The sequence below is a fragment of the Telmatherina bonti genome (genome assembly GCF_933228915.1).
Source record: "Telmatherina bonti genome assembly, chromosome: 15".
Taxonomy (NCBI): domain Eukaryota; kingdom Metazoa; phylum Chordata; class Actinopteri; order Atheriniformes; family Telmatherinidae; genus Telmatherina; species Telmatherina bonti.
This window is the reverse complement of record NC_136613.1, coordinates 11,071,534-11,092,114: the sequence shown is the minus strand read 5'-3', so window position 1 is coordinate 11,092,114 and position 20,581 is coordinate 11,071,534. Positions and strand designations below refer to the sequence as shown.

At 39.3% G+C, this 20,581-nt stretch overlaps 1 protein-coding gene across 1 annotated transcript in view; it reads left to right on the top strand.

Annotated features, from left to right (window-relative positions):
* cacnb4a (calcium channel, voltage-dependent, beta 4a subunit) overlaps positions 1-19,675 on the top strand; it is a gene marked incomplete at both ends in the record, with an annotated part of 36,493 nt that extends 16,818 nt beyond the window's left edge. The window contains 12 exons of the mRNA XM_079254890.1: positions 7,168-7,287; positions 8,425-8,547; positions 9,402-9,529; positions 10,045-10,094; positions 10,219-10,238; positions 13,423-13,503; positions 15,624-15,682; positions 15,775-15,884; positions 16,018-16,169; positions 16,489-16,584; positions 16,734-16,910; positions 19,415-19,675. Of these exons, the coding sequence (XP_079111016.1) occupies positions 7,168-7,287; positions 8,425-8,547; positions 9,402-9,529; positions 10,045-10,094; positions 10,219-10,238; positions 13,423-13,503; positions 15,624-15,682; positions 15,775-15,884; positions 16,018-16,169; positions 16,489-16,584; positions 16,734-16,910; positions 19,415-19,675 (1,377 nt within the window). The remainder of the gene's footprint in view (positions 1-7,167; positions 7,288-8,424; positions 8,548-9,401; positions 9,530-10,044; positions 10,095-10,218; positions 10,239-13,422; positions 13,504-15,623; positions 15,683-15,774; positions 15,885-16,017; positions 16,170-16,488; positions 16,585-16,733; positions 16,911-19,414) is intronic.
* Positions 19,676-20,581: the final 906 nt, after the last annotated feature.

The following is a 20,581-nucleotide window of genomic DNA, read 5'->3' as shown; positions in this document are numbered from 1 at the left end:
AAGAAGTTTCCAAACATCAGCAGACAGGTGTATTTAATGAACCATGAAGGATGTTGATAGCTGTGGTGATAATTCTTTTTGCAGCATCCATTGTCATTTAGTCTTTTAACCCTTTCTCTCTCATTTAATACTGCAAACAGGGAGAATAACAGCCTCCTCACCCTAGAGAGGCCACAGTACACAATGCATTCCCTGTGTACCTCTTTTTTTGTCTTGTCTACCATTTAAGCAAGCAGAATAATGGTTGTAATGAGTTACCCTGAGGAGCCTTAATACAGCCACACACAGGGAGTTCTGGACAAATGACCAGTTTATTGGTGAAGGAGTATGAACAGAAGATCAGTCCGGGGGAATGGTCTGCAGAAGAAACCAGGCAACAGCTGGGAGGTAAACAGGATGGCAAAATACTCATCCAGGCAACGACAAGGCTCAGAGATCCAAAGACAGGCAGGGTCGGTAACCAGAAGATCCGAAAGGTAGCGGTGTCTGTCGAGGGCAAGGCAAGGAGGGTAATCCAGGGGCATGAAGCAGAGGGTCGGCAACTGAGGAACAATCCGTAGAACGCTGGAACAAAACTAGACATAGGTCTGATTATTATCTGGCAGAAAAGGAGGGATTGGAGGGAGCTTAAGTAGGCAGTGAGAGAAAAGGAAACCAGGTGAACTGAATGAGGTAGCAGAGGCAATTAGGAAGCCAGCAGGTGGATCGAGTAATCAATGATGAGCGCCAGGAGATCAGGGTGGCAAAAACATGACAGATGGTGCTGTATTCTGCTGAGCAAATTTACTTTGCAATGGGGAGCTTTACAGACATAATGATCCCCTTGATATTCTGGATTCTCATTTTATTTTTCTATTTATTTTGCATTACAGAGTTTGCATAGTACTGCTGGACCTGACTGGAGAGGATAGAAAAGGATAGAAATGGAACAAACAAATAATAATAAAAATAGAATAAATAAATGAAAAAGAAGAGAAGACAGTAGACAGAGAGTAGGGAGGAGAAAAACACCTTATAGAGAGAGACAGAAACAGAGAGAGAAAAACATACATACATATACACATACATATGCATATACATACACATACAGGCACACATACCTACTAGCAGTCAATGATGAGCAGCAATTAGCTGTTAGACCCCAGAGACTTTACAGTCTAGCACTGAGCCAGTTCTATCTTGGCTGTGAGGAGAACATGAAGTGTTTATGCAAATGCAATGATCATCCAGCTGTGCTATGGGGTGAAACACTGATTTTCTGTCACAAAGCAACAGCCCTTTAGTCCATCACAAAGAGGGATTGGCTAACTGGACCAGAAAGGGAGAGTGTGGAAAGAAATATGCTGCTGTAGTGTTTGTTCATATCAGTCCAGAAATGTTTAATAACAGTGGTTCTGATAGTCTGTGTGTACTCTAAAAAGCAAGCTCTTGTGCATTGTACTCGCTCTTCTCCGTCTGAGGCCAGTGGAGCAGTAAGGGAGATTGCATGAACTCACTCAGTGGTCATTATCAAATTACAGATGTGTGAAATTAATTTGCAGCCATCTGAAGATCTAATAAACTCTTACAAATTGTTCTGATTATATGGTGACAAAGAATTGCAGGCTGTACGACGGCTAGGAGCAGACTTTTTTTTTTCAACAGTTCATTCATTTTTTTATTTGTTCAAAACAAACTGATATTCTTTATAAAACTGAACCCAAATGAAAGATTAAAAAAGAATTTAAATCTATATGTCTATTGGACCTGAGGCCAGCTCTCCCACCTACCGACACCAGCAGCTGCAGTTTCGGTCAGCCAAAGGTGAAGTCCTCAGAGCCAAGACATGTATTATTGCTACGCAAGTCTTTTTTTTTTCCTATTCTTTTCTTTTTTTTAGCAAACTTCAGATCAGCAGTTTTTTAAAAGCAGGGGTATTAGGCACTCTAGATTCAACATCGGTGATGATTGATGGGTTTACAGTACAGGTCTATTAGCCGGGGCTCTTTTTCTTTTTGCTCTCTGGTTCTGAAGCTAATAACATTGAGCTGATGTAGTCACTTTATTACTGCCTTTGGTGAATGTTGTCCAAATCAGATTGTGTAGTTGGTGCCAGAATACGAGGACACAGGATTCCAAAAGCAGAACGGTCATGTTGGTATTTCAGGAGGTTTAGTTTCAGATGAAGAAGCTGTTTAACAGACTGACAGCTTGGAAAAATGACCTGTCAGGGAAATATAACGAGACAAACAGGAGTCTGGGTAACAAGAATGAGGGTGAGGATCAGATATGTGTGTGAGAATGGGTGACGGACATCAGTGGGAAGATGGGAAGTGAGGATGATTGGTGCATTGGGAACAGATGAGGAAGATAAAGACAGTGTTGAATTTGGAAAATATCTGGAGGCATAAATAGATGTGAATGAGCTGTGGGTGTGAAGCTGGGAAAAGTGAGAAAAACTAACAGTGGTGTGTGGTTTTTTTTGTGTTGTAAATTTATAGTTTTATTGTGCCAACTGTTGTATGCTGTAGTCAGCAGTTGGTGGTTGCCTTTATGTTCTGTTCAAGTCTAATATTTTATCCACATGCCGCTGACATGAACAGAGGCAGCAGGGTGTCTCACTGTCGCTGCTGATTCTTTACTACTGTTTGCTGTCTAAAAGCTTGAAATCCATTTTTAGTTTTCGGTTTCGCCTCTTTTATCCTATCCTCTTGGAAATTTCTGCTCTGACTGCTCAAAAGTAGTTAATTGTGAAGCCTCTTTGCTAACTCCCATTGTTGCAGACTTTATTACTTTACGGACCCTTGTAACACTGTGGGAAAACATAATATGATGTCTGTACAAAGATCAATATAGGCAGATTTTTTTTTTTCCTCTTTGCATGTCTTAACAACATCACCTTCACTTCCAAAATACATTTAAAAACAAGTCATGTTCTTTTATAAATCGGTGCGAATCGGTGGAACCACCATAAAAAAACACCATCAGTTCGATTTTTTTCGTCTGAATCTTTACAGCCTGGCTGTGAGGTTGCTATTTAGGGGATGTACAGTAATTATTCCTGCCTGTTTCTTTGTCAGTAGGCCTAGCTTCTTTCTAAGCAGTACGCTGCCTTTGTGTCATGATGAACAGCTTTGTGTACGTGATGCCGGAGCTTGACAAGCACACTGGTGTTGTAATAGCTCCTTTCTGTGGGGAAATTCTCTCCCCAGGCGTGCATTCTCTGCTGCTTCTGTTTGTATTCGCACATTTCCTCACTTAGCTGGTCACAGTCCTGCTGTCGTTGTAGTTCACTGTCTCTCTTTCAGCCTCGAATAAGTGGGTGGGTGTTTCCACTGCCTCTCTCATACAGCAGCCACTGACTTGTAGATAATAAGGATGAGGAACAAGGAAGCAGGTGAGTAAGGAGAGCGATGATTCTGATGATGATGATGGAACAAGACTGATCTTTCGCCTGAGGTGGACTTAAGAGGGTGGAGTTGTCACATTACGTTTTAAGTTCCTTAACACACATAGACACATGCTGCTACATAGCAGAATTATTTAAGGATTGCTAGTAAAGTGTTAATTTAAAATATATAGCAAAAATTGATAGTGATAAAGAAAATATACAGCAGATCCTTCCTGAATGTTATATTACCATTGAAATATAATATTCATGACATTGACTTTATTGTATACATCTTGCTAGTACCAGGTTAGACCCCTTTCTGCCTTCAGAACTGCTTTACTTGGATAAATTTAAGAAGGTTTTGGAAACATTCCCAGAGATTTGCTCCTTATTGACACGATGGCCTCACATAGTTGCTGCAGATTTGAAGAATCTCCCGTTCCACCGCAACCCAAAGCGGCTCTGTTGGATTGAGATCTTGTGACTGTGGAGGCCGTTGGAGTACAGTGAACTCATTGTCATGGTGACGAAAGTGGTTGGTGATGATTTGAGCTTGGTGACATGGTGCATTATCCTGCTGAAAGCATCCATCAGAAGATGCCACACTGTGGTCAGAAACAGATGGCCGATTATTTCGCAGTATATATGATTCGCTGGACGTTGGGTACAATTTTATGGTTGGTCCGTACAACTTATGGACATTGTTTTTTCAGCTAAGAGGGATTGTAGTTCTTTTTTGTAGGATACACGGACAAAGTTCATAAAGAAATCCATCATTACGGTTCAAACTAGACTTACCACGGCCTGACCATCGCTTCTAAAACTCCTGACAGCAGAAAGACTGCATTTCGGAAAGAATAAAAAAAAAAACACAATAAAAGATAGCAAAGTGACTTAATGTTAATGTTAGCGACTCCTATTTAGTTCATAACTGCAATATTTATTCCCAAATTAACCAGTCATTATACATAACCCCCGATATAATGTTGTTTTGCTTGCTGCATTACATGGACAGGTGTATCACTGCAAGGGCAATCTGTTAAATGTATGGACAAGTTACCATGATAATAAAATCGATACATCTTTAGATTCAAAGGGGCTTTATTGGTCCAGAAAGAACACCTTTGATTTGCCAAAGTAAATGTAAAATAAAAGCAAAAATATCTATTGATAAATTAGACACCATGAGCATCTTATTAGACCGATGGAGCATAGCCTCCATGAGCGCAACATAGTGTGATGTCATCCGCAGTCGCAGGGCCCCGAGCAGATCTGGTACCTACACCGGCGCAATTTGCGACTACTTGCCTACCTAACTCTAAAGCTCATGGAAAGTGTCTGATAACATGTATTATTCAGGATTATTCATCTCACAGAGCAGCTGGTATCAACAGGTTAAATCATGTTCATTTGGTACTAAAGGGTTCAAAGCGTGCCAATAAAATATCCCCCCAGACCATGACACGACCATCAGCCTGAGCCGTTATTCCAAAGCAAGATGCAGTCCATGCTTTTGATTTTTCCCACCAAATTCTGAAGCAGTTATTTGAATGTGGAGCTGAAATGAAGAATCATCACACCAGGAAATACTTTTCTAATCTATCATCCTCTGTTGGGGAGTCTCTGTGAACTGTAGCTTCACTTTCCAGTTCTTAGCTGACAGCTGTGCTACCCGGTGTGGTCTCCTGCTGTTGCCTATCTGCTGCAAGGCAGAGCATGTTGTGCATTAACAGATTGTATTCTGCTTACCTTGGTTGGAGACAGAATCTGCTTTTCCATCACATTTGTTTTGCTAAATTAAAGCAATATTTGTAATTTTCGACAAACAACAATTGCGATTTGCGGGTGTTTCCACTGAACAGTGTTTAGCCCATTCGCCTCAAGTAAAATCTTGTAACCCTAAAATTGCGGCTCATGCAAGGTAGCCACTTAGCATTATTTTGGAGTTTTCTACTTACTGGAGAAAATTTGTTATGGATTTTTTAAGCTTTTCTCCCTCATTTTCTTTTCTAGAACTCTGAAATTTGTTGTTGTTTCACCGCATCGCACCATCTTTACCAGAAATGAACTGGTCATGACCCCGACATCATGTCCGGGGACACGTAAATGCAATAAAAGTGTTTCCATCACACTTTTGCGATGTGTTTCTATATCGAAACGTCTGAAAAACCACCTCATAGCGTTAAAGCAGTTTTAGCAATATTCAAGACTTTTTTCTGAAATGTTGGTGTTTCCATTAATGATTTTTTATTTGCGATATTTAGTCTTTGCACAATTCCAGGTGTAATGGAAACGCAACCACTAACTGACTCAGTTCCAGTCTGCCCATGACCTCCAGCATCATTAAGACATTTCTATCCAGACAAGTGCTGCTCATTAAATATTTTCTCTTTTTTTTAGATCATACTCTGTCGTTTCGTTCATTCTCCGGATGGGGGATTGGATCAAAGTCATGATTTGATGCAATCTGTTGGTTTTCCTTAATTAGACTGTTATGAATTTGCCTGTAAAGCGCACTGAGAAGACATTGTTGTGAAGTGGCGCTATTCAAATAAAGCTGAATCCTCTGTAAACCCTGGAGATGCTTGGATGTGAAAATCCCAATACTCAGACCGTCTGGCATCAACCATATTCAAAGTCACTTAGATCTCCTTTCTTCCTTATTCTGATGCTCAGTTTGAGCCTCATCAAGCTGCTTTGGCCATGTCTACATGCCTCCATGCAGTGAATCGCTGCCATGCCATTGGCTGAATAACCAAGAGTGTTCACAAGTAATTAAACTGAAACTAAAGTATCTCTAATAAAGTGTATATTTAATGTTTTTAAATGGGGCAGTGTGTAGTATTATGTGTAGTTCGTGTCATACCTGCAGCAACTGGAACCAGTTTCTGTCTGGAGAATCGGAAAGTCCACAGGAAAATGGATTTTTCCCATCTAATATAATTCAAACATTAAACATTTCACAAGCAAAAGACAATTTTGCATGAAACAGTTCTTAACCTAGTCACAAATCTTTCAACTAAAGAGCATCCGCAGTGTCCTGCGTCAGTCCATACACATGCGTCATGCCCATCATTTTCCCTGACGGCGGCTGATCGGCAAAAATTTGCATAATGGCAAAACATGACATAATGGAGAAGTCCTTTTAGAGGACTTCTAAAAGGACAGGCACTTTAAAGAGTAACAGTTAAGAAAACTTAGTATCATGGTGACGTCAGATTGGAGAATGAGGAAAGTTTGATCGTGTGGGAAAACAGAAATGATGAATAGCAGTAGAGAAAAAGCCCAAACACTGGGGAATAAAAACAGATGATAGGGAACAGATCTTCCTCACTACTTACACTAAAGTTTCATTTTAATTCATATTAACTCAAGTTTCCATATTTAAGGGGGAAAAAATGAAGCAGAGGGTTTTCTAAACATCCCCCTTTCCCTGTCTTCTGTGTTTCCAATTATATTTCTAGAAATAAAAATCTCTTTCCAAGCCAGTCGGTTCTTCATCTTTAATCTCAGTCGTTGACTAATAATACAGATAATTATGGGGGGAAAAAAAGCCTAAATTAAATACACAGGACTAAAGTCCTTATTTAATGTCTGTATTTTTAGAAACAGGTTAGGTTCTTGAATCTGTTTTTACTGTTGAAAATATCTTTTGCTGTGATTTGTTAAAGTCCTTCTGGAATTTCAGGTTTTTAATCTGTGTCATATGAAGAAAGTTGTCCCACTTTGGTTGTTTGTTCGTGCTGATAATTCTTTATTAAATGGCTGCTTTCCTTCTTCTTCATCCTGTGCTCCAGGGCTCAGCTGATTCCTACACAAGCCGACCATCTGACTCAGATGTGTCTCTGGAAGAGGAGAAGGAGGGTGGCCAGCAGGAGAGGGAGCAGCAGGCCACCGTTCAGCTCGAGAGAGCAAAGGTCATTATCGCTGGAGACTTTTTCCAGGACTGAGCTACAGATTGTACTGCAATTCATATTTTAGTACAAAAGCAGAAGAAGTCTGCATAAATGGCTTCCTGACAGTCAGATGGTGTTCAAATTCAAACTTTTCTGTTCTTACATCCCACAAAGAGAGTCCTGCTTCTTTAAATACCGGGATTGACACACAGATATATAAACTGTTTAGGGAATCGTGGATGCCCAGTCCTCCAGACTAAAGAAAAGAGGGATTGTCTGGTTTGTTATCAGTGCACAGTTCAGAAGCTTGCATGTGTGATGGTTTCAGTATGCATTAGTGCCCATGGTTTAGATACATTTTCATACCAGTAAATACACCCTTAATGTATCATTTAAAAAAAAAAAAAAATCAGTTATTTATTAGGAAAAGCAATGCTTATTTCAGCAAAACACACAAAAACACATTCTGCCCAATTAACAGAGGCTTTGTAATAAAACTAGTTTATTAACTGGCCTGTAGTCCAGGCAAAAAACACAAAAAGACAAAAACAATAATCTCACAATGTTTCTGTAACCTGTGGTTGGCATAGGTATGAAATTCAAAATAAATTCCTTAAGGAATGTCAGATAATAAGCCAGATAATTTACTTTTTCTTTTATTTATATATATATATATATATATATATATATATATATATATATATATATATATATATATATATATATATATATATATATATACATGTATATATATAGTGAGTATCTTTGCAGTATCTTTGCAGAGTATCTTTGTCTTATGCAGTGGATGTGTGTTATCAGTATTGTCCTGTCTTGTAGTCACTGCTGTCAGGAGGTCTGAAATAGTTTCTTTCTAGCAGCGCCCACCCCTCACTGCAGGGCAGGCTTGCTGCATGTGTGATGCTGCAGCTGGATGAGCACACTGGTGCTGAAATAACCAGCTCTTTTGAAGGGACTCATGCTGATTTTTTTCTGTTCTCAGTTTTCTGTTGCTTCTTTAAAAAAAAACAAAAAACAAATCTGTTTTCATTTAACACAATCACATCTAAATATTTTTATATAAAATTCTATTTTATTTTATATACATTAATACTGTCGCCTTCTTCCAGTGGTCATATTGCTCTCCTGTCTGTCCTACAGAGTAAAGCAGTGGCATTTGCTGTGAGGACCAATGTTAGTTACTGTGGTGCTTTGGATGAGGATGTCCCTGTGGCTGGCACTGCTGTCTCTTTTGATGCCAAGGACTTCCTTCACATCAAAGAGGTACAATTGAGTTGCAATTGAGGATTGCATTACCTGTGGTGCTGTCTGGAGGATTGAAATTTACGCTCCAAAGCCCAGTCTCACATCGGTACAAAATAACATTTAAAAGTTCCAATAAATATTACTTCAAGCAAAAACATCTGTAAAATGTTTTTACACTGCATAGGCATAGATATTATACACTGAACGGTTGTCTGCGCTGAACTATGAGTACATAACACAAGAAACTTACCACATAAAGCCATAAAATCAATGATATTTAGCAAAAACTAGAGTTTGACCATTTAAAGAGTGGCACAAACTCCTTCAAAGTTAAATTTCTGCCCTGTTGAGAAAAAGCCTTAAACCCCCCCCCCCCCCCACAATAGCTATCTGCTGGATGTCTCTATGGATTTTGTCTGCTTTAGCATTGGTTGTGGTCCAAATTCTATTTTAAAAATAACCAGAGATTTTAGCAGGGCCGTCCTTGTTTAGCCAAACTTTCTTGGCTTGAGCATCCACACCCCACTTCGAAGGGACAGATTGGCAAATTGCTTTTTTTGTTGCTGGATCATGAGCCAAAATTTCTGTGGCCTCAGCTTAGTGGAAACTATTGTTTGCAATTGTGCATGATGCTTAAAATGATCAAGGATAATTAACGGTATGTGATGTATTTGAATACTTACTCTGCAATGTGATACAATACAATACTACACGATACAATATGATGTAATACAATGCAACATGACAAAATGATACAATAAAATGGGAAAAAATATGTGATCATTTTGGAGATGAATTTATTTTGGATGTAAGTGCTGTAGAAATAATGTCAATTTTCAGTAGAGACAACAAAAAAACCTTTCATTTTACAGAAGTATAACAATGACTGGTGGATTGGCCGCCTGGTAAAAGAGGGCTGCGACATTGGCTTCATCCCGAGCCCGTTAAAACTGGAAAACATCCGACTTCAGCAGGAGCAGAAGAGGGGACGCTTCCATGGGTGAGCTGAGGAGGACTGAATGTGGAATGATTCGGCAGTGGGTGCTGACTGGAGGAATCACTGGCAGCTGCTGCAGATATTGTCCAGTTGAGCAGTTGAGCATGCGGATAAGGATGCGGATAAGGAGACCATCAGGTGGATAACAGCCAAGTTGTGTTGTGTGGTCCAACCTCTCAGAGGTGTGCCTGGATTATGGCCATTACAAAAATTTTCCATCAGATGGGGCTGTTGAGTTTTAGCCAACAAGGTGATTAGAGTTGCTGTGAAATTTCTGAGACCAAAATTAAAAAAAAAAAAAAAAAAAAGAAAACTTCCCACCCTTAGTTGCTTTCCTTTTGTATGTAGTTTTTGTCATTAAAAAAATAACATAAACTTCAGATTGAAGTGCTTATTCTTTAGCTAGAGGTGAAGATTTTTCAACATGATAAATACCCAGTTTCATTGGAGGGCAAATGTGTTTGAAATACGATTTTACATGAACTCTTTACTCTTTCTATTCATTGTCATCATTGCAGCAGTAAATCTAGCGGAAACTCCTCCTCTAGTCTGGGAGAAATGGTATCAGGCACGTTCAAACCAAACCCAAACTCTGCAGGTTGGTGCCACAGTTACACATCTCTTTACATCTGAGCTCAATCTTCATCTACTTTTCTGCCAATTTCTCACCTGATGTTTTCCTTCTTTTTCAGGAAAGCAGAAACAGAAAGTGGTGAGTAGAATAAAACCCTTTTTAGTCATTTTATTTGGAGAATTTCTATTTTGACTTTGCATATTGTCATTTATAAAAAAAAACAAGGATATGAATATAATAATGGCAATATAAAGTATGCACTTAATTCATATGTAAGAGCTGCATTGTGTAGCAAGAGCAAAGATGTTTGTTATATAAATGGTTTTATTTGAGACATGAGGCATTAATATCTATTAGTGCTGCAGGAAAATAGCTACAATACTGACAACAGAAGAAGAAAACTGGTTGCAACGGGTAGTAATGAAAAACATGAAGGAGCCCATGGTAGTCACAGACTTTTTTGAAAATAAAAAGATGACTAATTAAATAAAAATTGTGCAGAAAAATTGACGGTCATGTGTTTTGGGCTTGTTGCTGACGTGTAGTTATTTTCTATGAGCTTTTGCCAAACATGTATTTTGACTGTCTAAACATGCTTGGATTACATAGTTTGACCTTCTGTAACAAGGAGCAGAGATCAGCTGTGTGTGAATCTGGTGGTGTTCGTCCAGAGTCTCCTGTAGTGCCTCCCAGAGGGCAGAAGGGTAAACAGTTTATGTGTTGTGTGAGTGATTGGAGTCTTTTCTGGTGTTTAGTGCTCTCCTGAGACAATACTTCCTACAAAAGTACTCATTTGCAGGAAGTGCGGCTCCAGCAATACGCTGGGTGGTTTTCACCACCTTCTGCAGAGCCTTTATGTCTGAGACAAAGCAGTCACTATCAGCCAGTTAGTAAGGATCTCCTGTTAGTACAGTGATAGAAGTTCACCAGGATGTCTGTGCAGATAGAAGAGATACTGGTAACCCCTCTTGGTGGAGCAGTTAGTTGTCTAGAAGAGATCCAGACACGTTGGTCCCCAATGATTTGAAGTGAGACAGCCAGACTGTTGATATGGAAGGGTGTGTGAGTGTGTCACGTCTCTTCCTGAAGCCAAAGTTCTGCCCTTTGGTCTTCTTCATGTTGAGCAGCGTTACAGCATCCTGCCAGGCGTTCCATCTGTTGACCGATTTATCGTTGTTCTTGATGAGACCATTTGCTGTGGTGTCATTCACAAACTGGTCATGAGTTAATAGCAAGAAGAGGAATGGACTTATCTGCTTGTGATGGGTGAGACACTGGAAGTTTACTGGTGGTCTAACTGAACATGTTGAGGCCTGTTGGTCAGCTACTAATTGATGCCAACACCTTTAAGTTTGGCAATTAGCAGCAAAATGTGAAGAGATGCAGCAAAAAGTGTGTTAAGAAGACGGGATTTAAACACAAGTGGACACATTTTAGAAGATATGTGCAGCATGTTGTATGTATCTTGTACATATTATGTATATTTTACTCTCATCTAGTAGGTTATTTTTGCAATGTAGACATGTTACTTTTGAGGATCTAAATGCTTATTACACCACTGACTGACTTACACTGAAAGAACATGGGAAGGATGATTTCTTTAATTATTTATTGTCCACATTATTCTTAGGTGGTCAACTGGTTACTGCAGTTTTAGATCCTTTTTTCATTAAAATGTGTTTAGTTCTTTAAGTTTTTTTTTAATAGATCAGATTTTTCCCTGCTGTTGAAAGATCTGACAACAATGGGTTGTGGATTAACATTGTTTTAGTTGGTTGCCAACCTGACAAAGATCCAAGTTGGATCGAAAAGTGGTTAAAAATCTCTGTAGCGTGTATTCTATAGCATGTAGTCCAGTTTGATATTACATATACATAACTGTTGCACACAGTTTCTTTAATATCCACAGATTATAAGCAATAAGTTGTTTATTTGGTATTAAAAACTGCTCCCTTTCATTAAAATTTAGATCACACCTTTTATTAACATGTTATTTTTTGAGAAGCTATGTTTGTAGATTGACCAGGCAACATGCTAAAACAACTGAACGTCCATAAACTGAGCGTGAGAGTTGAGAGTGAGGGGATGAGAGATACCAGCAGATAATTCCTACCCCAGACACAGACTGTTCACTCTGCCGCCATCTGGCAAACAATACAGAAGGATTTCTTTCTTTAAGCTGTGACACTGTGAGATTCATGCTTCTCGCATCCTTCATTTAAGTTTCTGATTTGACAGTTTATATATTCTTATTGATTTTTTTTGTAACATAAAGGAGATTGCAGCTTGTATTTTATTATACAGGCATTGGTATAATCATTTAAAGAAAGTAATAACAATAAACCTAAGTAACTTACTTTATTTAGGTTTGTAGATGACCACCAAAACCAAGGCTGCATTAACACATAATCATTTTCATATGTCGTTGGAATTTTAGAGATGGTTCACAATATGTACAGTGCAGCATTTAACATTGGGTTCAACCTTTTTCAGGATGAATCTCTCATTTTGTTGCCTTTCTTGTGTTCTTTTCACCTCAGCGGTGAAAAAAAAAAATCTTTCTTTCACCAAGAAATTTCTAATCCCACACTGTCCCGGTGATATAGATTAAAATTTGCACGGCCCTTTTCCTCTGGTATCTACTCAGCTCAACCTGATTTGACTCGGTTTTTAGGGTTTTTCATTAGTTAGAAGCTGAAAATCAGAACTCTACAGTCTGCAGACCACTTACTTGGCCAGGAAATGATGTCACTGCTCTCAGCTCACAGTCGTTTCTGGCTTTTTTTCTTTTACTCGGGTCTGATTGAAGAAAATAAAGCCAAATACCAAGCTGCAGGCATACCGTTGCCTCAAAGTCCTCCATTGGTGTGTTTATGCAAGCAAAGTACATCAATGGACTTTTGGGCTACATTGCTATGACAACCCCCAATGCATTGAGGTGGTACTTATTTGTGGTAGAGAACAACCTAAATGGAGTGGAGTCAAAGGAGTAGAGCTGAGTAGATACTTGGAAAAAAAGCTTTAGGGTAATTCAGAAACCTCCTAGTTGAGGAGCTGTCACTGAATAAATAAAATGAATAAATGTTCTGACACAGTTATCCATTAACATTTATAATCAGGTTTATTATTGTTTATGCTACTTTTTTCTTAACTGAAAATAAAAATGACTGAATAAAAAAGAAAGTGCTACACTTTGATCTGATTACAGAACATTTCTTGACTCACAATCATGTCTCCAATACTCAGTTACTTGCATACTTCACAAAACACATAACGTAACTTCAAAGCCTGACTAGAACTGTGTGCACCCCCACCTTCCTAGGCTGAGCATGTCCCTCCATATGATGTGGTTCCCTCCATGAGACCGGTTGTCCTCGTGGGACCGTCCCTGAAAGGTTATGAGGTAGGATGCACTGCTACTCCTCAAGTCATCTGACTCAGCTTTTTCTTCACAGCTGCGTCTGATTTATCTTCACGTGTTGTCATCCTGACGTTATTCAGCCTACTTTCTATGACTAATAATGTAAATACACAATATTGTAAGCAGTGCACTTACAGCATACAGCATGTACTTTGCAGAGCCCTTTTATTCTCTGTAAGCTATGTTTTTGTTGGGAAGTATTAAAAGGAAGATTTTTCCTTTGTTGAAGATGTTTAAATTTAAGATGGCAAAACTGTTTATTGACAAATGCAAGAATTTGTAAAGGAAATCCCTCATTTAGCTTTAAAGGAGGTTGAAGTATCAGCATGTTTACTCTCTATCATTACATCCCCTGTAAGTGCTAATCCATCTGTTACAAGCAAGACTGATTAATGAAATCTTCATCGGTGAGAACTCCTCAAGATCTCACAGACACTACATTAAAATCAAAACTGTTCATCAATGTCAGCCATAAACATTGTGCAAAAAAAAAAATAAATAAAGGAGGCCAAGGAGGTGATGGGAGCACTGAAATCAGTTGTCATGGAATCGCAGTGCTCGCCTCCCATTCTGGTGTTGCCGTGGTAACAACCTTCTGGGTAAACCGCATCAGAGTGAAAAAGTGGAGCATGGTTTGAAATTAGAAGCACAGAATAATGTGAACAGAGTTAAAGGCTCTGGGAGGAGATAAAAATCTATAATATTATTTTCATAAAGCACATTTTAAATCTTTCCACCATTTTCCAGGATTGATAATATGCAATATGTTGGATGTGCTGCAGTTACCGTTACTAATCATATAATGATGAATAGGAGTCGTGCACAGTGTGACAGACTTAGGTGAAGATTGATGCAGCAGCAGTGTTGAAAATATTCTGGTTCTATATATGCATTAAAGCTGCCATAATAGAGATAATCAATTGCAAATAAATGTTTTCTTGTATAAATATAAACAGATATAAGCAACTATTTAATATTTTAGGTAAAAAGACACATAGTCACTGCAAAATCTTTGTCGCTGTTAAGCTCATTTGAGCAAATCCGAGTGACAACTGGCACAAAGCTTATCATGGAGTGGGACACGTGAAATCAGGTGGACGTGTGGATGTTCTGTGAGAAATGTCTCAATAGAGACAACTGCAGACAGGTGACAAACTGAGGAAAACAAACAAAACGAAGCTGAAACCTTGAATCCTAAAGAGAAGAGATCCGCATCTGATATGAGTCTTTTTTCATCTATTTAGCCAGGTACACTCATTTTGTATAAACACATTCAAGATGAAAGAATTGTTTCAGATATTAATAAATATTATTATGAAAAGATAAGGATCAGGGTTGAGTCATATTTATAATAAAAGTACAAGATTTAAAGCCTTTTTTTAATGGACAAAAAGGTTTTTATTTGTACATTTGTCAACATACTTTAGGTTTTCGATAGCTATTTTTAAAAAAGCCTCAGGTCTGAATGGGTGTCAGTGTGTGAGTGTGTGAGTGTGTTCTGGGGGGAGGAAAAAACAGTTTATCCAATCATGAAATTTTTCTATCCTAATGAGAGACATGTTCTGTTGGATGGCTATGCCCTAAACCACTGGGGTATGAAAAACAGTGCTCTCCACTATAATCATCAAAAACAGCAGCATCTCAGAGGCTTGAATTTCTGTTTAAATTCAAGGCCTCAGCGTAGGGCTTTTATTCATCAGCCGAGGCTACTCTGGAAGCTTCATCGTATGATTGCTCCCATTTGTCACCTGTGCATCGCTTTTTGCAACACTTCTCACTGTAACTCCTAATCATATTACTTCATGTGGTCCATGTTCATCAGCCAGAAGAGGAAAAAAAAACGTTGTGCACAGCGAAGAGGCGCTCAGTCAAGTGTGTAATGCAAAGATCTGGCTCAGCTAGCGATTTAATAAGAGCCCAGTTTCTCTTATTTGCTTCTCTGTCGTGTGTTCAGTATATATGCTAAACATGTTTGAATCTTCTATAGGCACCTTTAGTGTTTCCTCTTTGTTTTTAATTACACAGTGTTCATCACATATTGATCCTTGTCTTCTCTTTTTCCTTTTCATCTCCTCCACCCCCTCCTTACTTTATTGCTGCAGGTGACAGATATGATGCAGAAAGCGTTATTTGACTTCTTGAAGCACAGATTTGATGGAAGGTAGGTGATGACAGTAAAGCGGCGTCTGTCACACAGCCATCAATCTGCCAGCAGCGCGCTTGCTGTGACATGTATGTTTTGTACTGTTGTAGGATATCGATCACAAGGGTAACAGCTGACATCTCATTGGCCAAGAGGTCAGTACTTAACAACCCCAGTAAGAGGGCCATCATTGAGAGATCCAACACCCGCTCCAGCCTTGGTAAAGCTACAGGAACTGTCTCACTCAATGATGTGCATGTCTTGTAGGTGTTTAGAACATTAATGCTTTGCATTTGTCTTCACATTCCTCTTACTTCATAGTTGTTGTGCTATACATTCTTGTTTTCCTGCAGCGGAGGTCCAGAGTGAAATAGAAAGGATCTTTGAGTTGGCCAGATCTCTGCAGCTGGTGGTTTTAGATGCTGACACCATTAACCACCCAGCACAGCTTATCAAAACCTCATTAGCACCCATTATCGTCCATGTTAAAGTGTCCTCGCCCAAGGTAAGACATGCAAGATCACTTTTTCACATCTGCTGTCTCTTCTGTGAACAGCAGAGTTGCTGTTTTTAGAGAAAACATGTGAAAGTGATCAAACAAGCTGCAGGATGAAAACTTTTTTTTTGTCTGCATTACATGGAAAAGAAAAGGGAATTATAAGGAAAGAAGAGTAGTGACAGGCGTGTTGTAACTTGTAAACTATGATTCGCTGGAAATGCATTGCTTCACTTTCTGAAAGCAGATTTAATGGTTTCTTTGTATTTATTCCACATTTGCACTCTTACATTTCCCTGTGCATTCCTACTTTCCATTTGTTCCACAGGTCCTTCAGCGGCTGATCAAATCAAGAGGAAAATCTCAAAGCAAACACTTGAACGTGCAGCTTGTTGCAGCGGAGAAACTAGCACAGTGTCCATCTGTAAGTAAACTTTAAACAGACTTACATAGACTTCAAATCTAAAGAAGCAGCAGCTTTTTAGCTTATCTTCACACAGGAACCAGAATGAAACTTTTAGATGAAGTCTGTATGCAGCAACAAAACTTTCCAGTCTTCCTTTCTCACCACAGGAGATGTTTGATATAATTTTGGATGAGAACCAGCTGGAAGATGCATGTGAACACCTGGCAGAATACCTTGAGGCATACTGGCGTGCTACGCACACTTCACTTAGCACGCCACTCAACCCCCTGCTGGGACGCAATCTGGGCTCCACTGCACTCTCACCATATCCTGCTGCCATTCAGGTAACTTGTCAAGTTTGTGAAAAGGGCTTTCTTCTGTATTCCTGGTTCCTTGATTTAAAGTTCATTCTCCAAATTCTTCATCCGTATGTTTTTATGTTGCTTATCTATAAGTTGCAGGCATAAGAAATCCTATCTTTACATGCATAAACCTTCTGGAAAAAAGAAAAAAAAAAACATCAATGCTCAATGAATGAGGTGCTTCTAAGTGATGCATAGCATTTTGAAGCCTAAGTTGAGATGCCTAAATTATTATTTTTTAACAGAATGCTTGAAAGGATGTTCAAATAAGCTAAATAATAAACACTTGGTCGCGGGGAAGCTGGAGCCTATCCCAGCAGTCTTTTGGGTGAAAGGCAGGGTACACCCTGGACAGCTCGCCACTTCATCGCAGGGCTGGCTAGCTACATACATACATACATATATATATATATATATATATATATCTATATATATATAGATATATATAGATATATATAGAGATAGATAGATAGAGATAGATAGATAGATATAGATATAGATATAGTCTTTTCTTTTGAGTTTACTTTGCTCTTAGCTCCTGTTTATTGTGAATTAAAAGAACAATATTTTGATATTTATCATATGGTAAATAAACTACAGAGGCGGTTGACCCTTGACCCAGTTTCGTTATTTCCTCTCTGCCTTTTATGAGAAAATTGCATTGATTTTACGACCACCTCTAAGCCTGATGTGGGGTAGAGTTGAAACTCCAAGTAGATTTTGACTTGTGAATACTATGAACAAGTTTTAGGAGCAGTTCTCGTTTCCTGCATGAGCTTATTTTGAAGGTACTTGGCAGGTTGTTCCAGGTGTTTCCTAGAACGTGTCCCAGTTCTGTGCATTCAGCCAGTTTCTTTCCTCGCTTCATTGAAGCCTCAGAGCTCTACAGTTGCCAGGGTTCATTGCTTAGCTTGTCTGTTGATAGTTTGACTGTAAAGCTCAACTTGTAGTGCTGCATGCTAACTTTGGGGTCAATGAGGTGTTTTGTTGTGCATTTCTGCATGCAGCCGATTCTCTTTACTTCACTGCTTTCACATGCAGAAGTCAGGTTTTCATTTACATCTTCCATACTTATTTCTGACCAGATTTCTTTAGAGCTTTTGATATTGTGGGTTTATGGTGCTGACTGTTGTCAAGATAATGCATCCAGTTAATGCATATTTTCTTGTGCTGTAATAACACTGTTTATAGAACTAAAGCTTCCTAGTTTTACAGTAGACCTACATCTGAGATCGCTTCGCTGAGCAGTAAAAGTGTGTTAAAATCATTCTAGTTAATGAAACTATGAACATATTAACATAAAGTGCCTAAAGGTCCACCCATCCAGTTCTTAACAGCTTAGTCCAATTAATAATTGCAATGAGCCTCTCCCAGTAATCGCTGGGCAAGAGGCAAGGCACACCCCTGGACATGTCACCAGTCTATCACAGGGCCAACACAAAGACAAACAATGTGAATGGTTGGTTGTCAGAAATTCAGCCACACACAAAGCAATGAATGGTAAATGGACTTGTACTTATATAGGGCTTTGCTAGTCATGCAGACCACTTAAAGCGCTTTACACTACATTCACCCATTCACATGCACACTCATACAACAAACTCATACCCCAATAGGCACATCAGAGGGCAGCTTGGAGTTCAGTGTCTTGCCCCAGGACACTTCAGCATTTTAGTCAGGGGAAGCCTGGAATCGACCTCCCAACTTTCCAGATGAAGGACGACTGTTCTTCCTCCTGAGCTACAGGTTTTAATAAAGTAAAGCTAATTAAAACTTGAGATGTTCAGGGGGAAGACAGGGTCCGGTCCAGCAGGGAGCAGCAGTTGGCTCCTGAAAAGCTGTTGGAATCCAGAATCAGAAGACATGGTAGTTTGGCAAGCATGGGTCATAACAAGAGGCAGAGATCAGGCTGTTTATCCAATAGAAGGCAAGAATCCATGGTTGTTCAGAGCAGGGGGTCGAAGTCCAGGCAAAACACAGGGCATGCATGATCCAACAAGGGCAAGACAAGACAAATCTGAGGAACAAGACAGGGTCAATGACAGGAATCTAGACACAAGACTAGCATCAAACACAAAAAATTCTGCTGAGCATCTGGCAGGGAAGCAGAACCAGGAGAGGGTTTAAGTAGAGCGGGAAGCAGGTGAAGATGATAAGCAATCAGGAAGCTCAGGTGGAGCAGATGAGCTTGATGAGAAGGTGGAAATTCCAGCAGAGAAGTGATCATGACATCACGCCATAATGTTCACATTTTCAGTTTTATTTATATTTCAGTTTCATAAATGTGTCAGTATCAGTTTTTCTCTGAAATGCAGAAGTCCAGGACAAAGTTTCAGATACATTTTAATCTGAGTCTGCACTTAACTTCACCATGACAACCTGAGCTGTCACAATTGATGGACTTTGAACATCACGAGCTTTCCTTACAGTATCACACTTCTGTTTTCATTCTGTTAAAAAGTATCTGTATTCTCTTTCTCAAACAGGCCCAAAGAAACCGAAACAGCAACCACACGACAGACCATTCCCCCGTTGAACGCCGCAGCCTGATGCCAGCAGATGAGAACTATCACAACGAACGGGCACGGAAGAATCATAACCGTCTGTCCTCAGACTCACAGCACAGCAGGGACCACTCTCCTCTGGTGGAGGAAGACTACCAGGACCCCTACCAGGACTCTTACAAACCCCATCGGAACCGAGGATCACCTGGAGGCTACAGTCAGGACTCCAGGCACCGAGTTTGAATTGTGGCCTGTCATTATAACAACATGTAGTTTTTTTTTCTTTATTGGGACATCCACCATGAACACAAGAGCTGAGGCAGCACTAGCAGCTCTGACATCATAGATCTACTGAACTGTAACAACCTCTTATTTTCTGTATAGTACCTCACACCCCCTTTGGCTTTGGCTCCGCCAAACGGACATTTACACCTATAAAGAATCCTGCCTCTGCTTCACGCAAACAGGCTGGATCTGAAAGTAGCACAAGGAACAGACAATATATGTTTTAAGAGAAAAACTAAAGTTTAATCTGGTTTTATTTTTGTCCCAGAAATGGCTTGTAAGTCAAGTCAACCAGAAAATGAAGGTGTGGGATGTAGGCTCTTTTAGACCCTTCCCAGTATCTCAGCTGATATTGTAGCATGCAGGTTGGGCTGCAGTTATAGGTCACTGCCTGATTTAAATCAGTTTCCTGCAGAATTAGGCACCACAGAACTTGTTTGAACACATCTAGAAGCTGATAGAATCAGGAAATAATGCGTCTCTATTAATCCTAAGTGTGTGCTACTGTTGTCAGTGTGAGTGTATTAAATCTTGTGACAACTTAATCACAAAGCCAGTTTTAACATTTTGTTTTAAAAGCGTATTGTTTGGGGTTCATTCAGTAGCTACTTGTACCCCCTCTTCCTTCTCTCTAAATCCTTATTTTTTATTAATCATGTTAAAATTCACCTAGAGATAAAAATATTTCAAAGCTCCAAACCTCAGGAATGAGAGGTCATTAAGACCTAGAAGTGTAATGTTTATGTTCTGATGTATCTGATGGGAATCTGACTGTAATGTTGAAGTTTTAAGAAATGTATGGTTTAGTTGTTACATAAAATATGCTATTTAATTGTGAAAGGAAGAACTGGATGGTCATGCCAG